This window comes from Gigantopelta aegis, chromosome 8 (genome assembly GCF_016097555.1).
Source record: "Gigantopelta aegis isolate Gae_Host chromosome 8, Gae_host_genome, whole genome shotgun sequence".
Lineage (NCBI taxonomy): Eukaryota > Metazoa > Mollusca > Gastropoda > Neomphalida > Peltospiridae > Gigantopelta > Gigantopelta aegis.
The window spans coordinates 46582550-46589694 of NC_054706.1; the positions used below are offsets into that span (position 1 = coordinate 46582550).

Consider the following 7145-nt stretch of genomic DNA (forward strand, 5'->3'; position numbering starts at 1 on the left):
CTAGTCTGAGCGTTCTCAAAATTCGATTATTGTCGTATAACCCATTGGTTGTTAATCTACACGCACCCGTCTAAGTCGAGAGTTGGAGGAAATTACAACGCAACCGTCGAGTTGGCCAACTTTCAGCTGGCAGTTGGTAGTCTGAGCCTAGCAATAGGTTGTAGATATAAGTACCATAAAATATTGTAAAGAGAGCATGCACCTTTAATTGGTGATTATAATTACCTGCTGTCGATGTCGTACACAGAGAAGAGCAGCGACTGCTGGATATCCGGCTCGAAATCCACAATGAACGACTCTGTGAACTGAAATAGTTATAACAGTGAACGACTCTTGAACTTATGGTACTCTGTGAACTGAAATATTTTACAACAGTGAACGACTGTGAATTGAAATAGTTTACAACAGTGAGCAACTCTGTGAACTAAAATATGATAAGTACAGTAACACCAATAGCAAAATACTAAATACATTTCAATAATGAGTTGACCGTAGAATAAAACAAAACAAAACAGAACAGACCCCCCCCCCCCCGCAAAAAAAAAAAAAACCCGAAAAAACCGAACACCCCCCCCCCCCGAAAAAACAAAATCCAAAACAAAAACAACAAAGTAACAAAGCAAACAAGAACAGAACATAAATAAATAAAATAAAATAAGTGAAACAAAGGTAGACGAGATTAAGTAATGACGGAGTGGAAGAACTGGTTATGCATGCATGTAACAATCGATTAATGTTTAAACAAGATTTATTACAGTTCTCTTATTATTGGAAGGCATCATTTGGTAGAACTTTTGCATATTGCGCCATCGGTTGCTAAGAGGCTAATCAAAAGTCCGTAGGAAAGATATCCATAATTAAGGGCGGGTAAGGGGGAGGCCGGGACACAATTGTTAATGGGGAAGAGGGAACATTTTGAATTTCAAACGCGATTTACTAGCAATTTCAGAACGAAATGGTATATTCTGAATGAGATTTTTCAGGTCAGGTCAGGTCATAGGTTTTAACATGCACATTCAGAACAAGCTGTTGTAGCACACGCCTGTCATGGGTGCAAGTATCGACTTTCGCCGGCTCATGCGTCCGAGACAGGAACAGGTTTGAGGTGGGTGGAAGAGGCGTTCACCCGCGCTGGATAGTGCAAGGGAATACAAACAGCCCGACCAGGGTCGGTAGCGGACGAGGTAAGACAAGGTCAGGTCAGGTCAGATCAGGTCATAGGGTTTTACGTGCACATTCAGAACACGCTGTTGTAGCGCAGGTGCCGGCCTCGGCCAGCTCCTCCCTCCAGGACAGGAGGACAAGGTATCTGTCCAGCCTTGAAGTATGAAACTGTTCAATGACTGCGCTCACCCCTGGATTCAAGGACTCCCTGATTGCTTCAGTCCGTCCGAACTCCTTCCACTGTCCGAACTGTTTGACGAACAGCACACACATCGGGTCAGTCTTCGTGAACACGTCCAGATTGGCCAGATTCTGACAGCTAATCATCAGCTCCACCTTACCGCCCTTGAAGGTGTACGCCATAATGGATCCTACAGACCTGCGAAAATAACAGCCGATGATTAATTGCAATACACATGTAGTTGTGTCGTTAAAAAAACCCTTTATTTTCATCCTCCTCATCATCCATCATTATCATCATCATCACCATCATCGTCGTCGTCGTCATTATCATCATCATCATTAGCAGCAGATACAGCAGCACAACCACCACCACCACCATCATCATCATCATTATAACCACGACCACCATCATCCTTATCACTATTATTATCATCATCATCATCATAATCATCATCATCATTATCAGTAGCAGCAGCGCCACCACCATTAACATCATTATTATCATCATCATTATAACCACGACCATCATCATCCTTATCATTATTATTATTATCATCATCATCATTATCAGTAGCAGCAGCAACAGCAGCAGCAGCGCCACCGCCATTAACATCATTATTATCATCTTCATTATAACTACGACCACCATCGTCCTTAGCATCAGTTTCATCATTATCGTCATCATCACCACCACGATCATGGCCATCATCATCAGCAGCGGCAGCAGCAACAACAGCTGCTGGTGTTTATGTTCAATTAATGTTCAATCACACTGTCCTAACAACTCCTCATTGATCTACTGCTACGTGCAGACAGCCACGATACCTGGAACCTAATTCACTAAACTCTCGTAACTTTGCAATATCGCAGTGCAATGCCAAAGGACTTGCAAAGAGGATGCTGTGTTGTCTAGCAGAGCCTAAGAGACCTTTGTGAATTAGGCCACTGAAGTATGTCTCTATATATGCACAAGACCGTAGATTAATGGCAAGATGTTAGTTGATTAGTGAAAAAGAATTAACTTTAGTGGGCGTACATCTCACCCCTGAGCCATTAAAACTCACTCTGGAAGGGAGCCGGCATCGGGATGCGAACAAAATACCTCCCAGTCCGGTTGTTACCCTTGTCATAATATAGAAGAGATGATGCATGAAACAAAAATAGTCACGATTGTAACCAATGCTTTGAAAATCAGATGACATGTCCCACTTCTCATGCTAGTGAGGCGTACCTAAATATTGTGACCCGTTCAGGCCATAATTTAATATTATAACTGTCAATCAAGAAAAAGCCTGAACACTGAGACTCTCACTGACAACAAAGTAAACAGAAAGGTAAACATTAAAGCTATTTACATTCAAGTCCCACTCACTGAATGACACTAGACATATTTATTAAGGGGTACATACTCCTATAAAATATTTAGAAAATAGCTACGAGATTGCAGTCTCTCGCTAGAATTGTTTTTATGCCTAAAGTTAGAACAATGTAATATGAAAGAAAACGATATAGTACCAGTCAAATACTAGTAGTTCGCAAACGCTCGGTCTCATGAACGTGCAACCAAGGGCCTCCGTAGCGTAGTGGTTAAGTCAATCGACCACATGGTTGGTAGGTACCGAGTTCGCGTCCCACAACTACGTTTAAGCGGATAGATGTGCAGATGTCGGCCTACTACGTCAACTTCTCTGTCATTAACAACTAACAATGTCATCCATTGCCTTGGACAGACAGCTCAAATGGAAAGAAAGAAAAGTTTTATTTAACGAAGCACTCAACACATTTTACTTACGGTTATATAGCGTCAGACACATGGTTAAGGACCACACAGATTTTGAGAGGAAACCTGCTGTCGCCATTACATGAGCTACTCTTTCCGATTAGCAGCAAGGGATCTTTTATTTGCGCTTCCCACTGGCAGGATAGCACAAACCATGGCCTTTGTTGAGCCAGTTATGGATCACTGGTCGGTGCAAGTGGTTTTACACCTACCCATTGAGCCTTGCGGAGCACTCACTCAGGGTTTGGAGTCGGTATCTGGATTAAAAATTCCATGCCTCGACTGGGATCCGAACCCAGTACCTACCAGCCTGTAGAACAATGGTCAGCTCAAATGGATGCTGTGTGTCCAAAACAGAACGCAATAACCTTAACTGAATATAAGACTGATAATCAAGTTATTTATTTAAACTTATTTTCGTACATATATCCAATTAAGGTTCAAGCACGCTGTCTTGAGCACACACATCAGCTATCTGGGATGTCTGTGCAGGACAGTGGGTTAGTTGTTAGTTGGTTAGTGGTTAGTAAGAGAGAAGAGGGTGTAGTTGCCTTACACCTAACCGTTGAGCCCTTAAGAACTCGCTCTGGGTTGGAGCCGGTACCGGACTGCGAACCCTGTACCCACGTACCCTGTTCGATAGCTTAACCACTGCGCCACCGAGGCTGGTGTTAAAAATGTATATAAAAGTTCTAAACAAAAAACATCGATAAAAACACACAACTAAACCAAACAACTTGTTCAGGGAGAAAAGTTACGCTGGTATTAAACAATAGTGAAGTATTAATTATTAATTAAAGTGATATATTGTTTCTTATATCGTTATTTAATCATTTATGACATTCTGAAGATGAAGCAGTATGTCTCTATGAAGGTTCAAACGTCTAGGGATTTGCAACGAACAATTAATTAGTTTTTGTTTGTAAATTGTACGCATTTGTTTATTATAAGATATTTGTGATGTATATGTGAGGTATATATTATATGCTATCCATCGTGTAAATTGGATAGATTTGTTATAGTATTTTCAATGTTTACCATAATGATACATTTCTGTCTTGATCAGAAATATCTGATGAAGTCAGATTTTGTGCTTGAAGAGATAGAAGCATACCAAAAAATCATCCACACCCACACCGATATTGATACGCACATCAAGCGAGCGCTTCACCACTGGGCTACGTTCCGCCCCTAATCTGTAAGAGATAAAGCTGGTAGATGCTGTGTAAAATGTAGCGGGTATCCTGTAGTAAAATGTAGCGGGTATCCTGTAGTAAAATGTAGCGGGTATCCTTTCTAAAACTATATGTCAGAATGACCAAATTTTTAACATCCAATGGCCGATCATTAGTGAAATCAATGTGCTCTAGTGGTTTCGTTAAACAAAACAAATGTTAAAACTTTATTAGGCCGTTTCCATTACCTACCCGCAGCCAAAGTGAGTATTAAAGTGTCAGACCACTACACCAACCTGTGTCACTGAGCACTAGCCATTCATATCGCTGAGGTGTGTTTTTGTGCCCAGGGTAGCGTACTTGAACATGAACTAGCAATAAAATGAAAATGAATCGATCAGCCCCAAACTTCGGCTCTGGAACATCCCCCCCCCCACACACACACACACACTCCACCTCTCAGGTTGCATAGTACCAAAGAAAAGAGTTCCGTGTCAAAGTTCGAGGTGCGCCGTCATTATTTACGGAGTAAAAGCAGCTGTGGTTGTGATTGGTAGTAATATGTGACATTGATTATTTGTGCAAATACTATTATCCACTGACAATAAATAAATACACTTTTATTTGTTATACAGTTGTTATGCAGTATATACCAGAGGTTGAAATTAATGCAGGGTACTCCAAAAAATGGAACTGCAATTTTAAGCAAAAATGACGGTTGCTATTAAAAATATTAATTAAATCTCTTAATTGGTATGTGAACCCCCATTTTCTTGCAGGTAGATTAGATGTGAGGTGCCACAGTTTTTATTGCTGTACTTCCTGGGTGTGTTGATACGCTGCTTATATCAGTTTTATTAGTAAACGTTAACATTATCGGCAATAGGAATTGATTTGGTATATTAGAACCTCTCAAAGTACATGTAGCTACCATTGTGTTTACTGTTTGAAATGATTTATGTATCAGTCTATTGTCAACATTGGCCATAGTATTACTCGTCTCTCGTCCTAGCCCAAGTGTCAACACGCTGTACACAGATGTCTGAAGTGGGAGGAGGCGTAGGTGGCAGGGAAGAGGTGGGAGGAGAAGGGGTGGGAGGGGAAGCTGTTCCCTAATTCTGAAGCCGGAGTACCCAGAATTTGTATTGCTAACAGTTACAAGGCGAATTATAATTATTAAATAATCCCAACCTCCCCAGCTTCAGGCAATTACCAACACCTAAACCTTACCCTGATAAAAACTGAGCTATATAAACAAGGTAGGGCGAGATAATACACACACACAAAAAAAGAAGAAGAAATTTGTTTTGTTTAACGACACCACTAGAGCACATTGATTTATCAATCATCAGCTATTGGATGTCAAAGACAATACACGCGCTATTGATTATTCATATTTAGTACGGAAGGAAGGAAATGTTTTATTTAACGACGCACTCAACACACTTTATTTTACGGTTATATGGCGTCAGACATATTATGGTTAAGGACCACACAGATATTGAGAGAGGAAACCCGCTTTTATATGCACTATACTACAGACAGGGTAGTGAATACCACGGCCTTTGATATACCAGTCGTGGTGCACTGACTGGAACGAGAAATAACCCAATGGGCCCACCGACGGGGATCGATCCCAGACCGACCGCGCATCGAGCGGACGCTTTACCACTGGGCTACGTCCCGCCCCATATTTAGTACGATACCAGTATGGCATACATTTGCACCAGCGTCCACCTATCCTCCTCTACCTTCTTTTTAATAAAAAACCCTCTTCATTGTTTTTGTCATCGCTCGCGTGTTGTAACACTGGGTAGGGATGGGGTGGGAACGCAGTAGCGGATCTGGGGGTGGGGTGGGGGTGGGGGGTGGGTCCAGGGATCCGGACCCTCCGTTTTTGTAAATTCGAACATGATGTGTTCAGCTGTAAGAAGCGCGCTGTGTAAAAGGAGAGATGAGTCATCACATTTGGACCCCCCCCCCCCCCCCCCCCCCCCCCCCCTTTTCAGAAATCCTGCATCCGTGCCTGTTGAAACACTACCGCGAACTCCGAAAAGGTCTAAAACCCCATTGTTTAACGAAAGTATATGCCAATACTAATAGCCAATTTACTGGTGTTTGTTTGCTTGGTTTTGTGTTATTGTTGTTGATGTTTTTCTTTGTTTTGATGTTGTTTTTTAATAATTTATTTAGGGGTGAATGTTTCTGGGGGTAGATTGTCATATCACGTGTAACATTATACAAACTGGTGTATTTAGAATACATTACGTGCCCCTCCTGTTCCCTCCCATCTAAAACCCAAACAGGAGATAACAAAATATGAAATATAATAACAATTCATTGATCAGATGACACAATGCAATGTATAATAGTTTACCGTATTACTTATAGTTACTCACGTGTTCCGCTACTCTAGTCGAAACAACACATTATTAAACGCCTTCTGGGAATCCATGGTTTAAATCCTGTGTGTTGACGATTAGTTAGTACTAAACACCACACGACACACGACGCAGAAGTTGAGCGATCGCAGCAAGCGGTTTGTTTTCCCTCAACGTGATTCGTCCTGTTAAAGCGGGTATGTCCACCGTATCGGATAATGTTTGTTTGTCTCCATGGTTACTACCCCGCTGAATGGGAACTCCTTTTCTTGTAGAGCCGCGGTGCTTGTCAGTTAAATTATAGACATATTATATACAATCGTTTTGTGTTCATGAATTGACAGTTCACCTTTTTTGTTTCGGAATCGTTACGGGGAAAAAAACTACTTTCACAAGTGCATTCTAGCTATTTACTGACCGGCCTCGGTGGCGTCGTGGTAGGCCATCGGTGTACAGGCTGGT

The 7145-nt window shown here is 41.6% G+C and overlaps 1 protein-coding gene across 1 annotated transcript in view; it reads right to left on the reverse strand.

The window, feature by feature from the left end:
* The window catches only part of LOC121379690 (copine-3-like), a 32487-nt gene extending 25640 nt beyond the window's left edge, over positions 1-6847 (reverse strand). The window contains exons 1-3 of the mRNA XM_041508341.1: positions 6702-6847; positions 1354-1543; positions 226-305 (exon numbers count right to left, since the gene is read on the reverse strand). Coding sequence (XP_041364275.1) covers positions 226-305; positions 1354-1527 — 254 coding nt within the window. The 5' untranslated portion in view covers positions 1528-1543; positions 6702-6847. The remainder of the gene's footprint in view (positions 1-225; positions 306-1353; positions 1544-6701) is intronic.
* Positions 6848-7145: the final 298 nt, after the last annotated feature.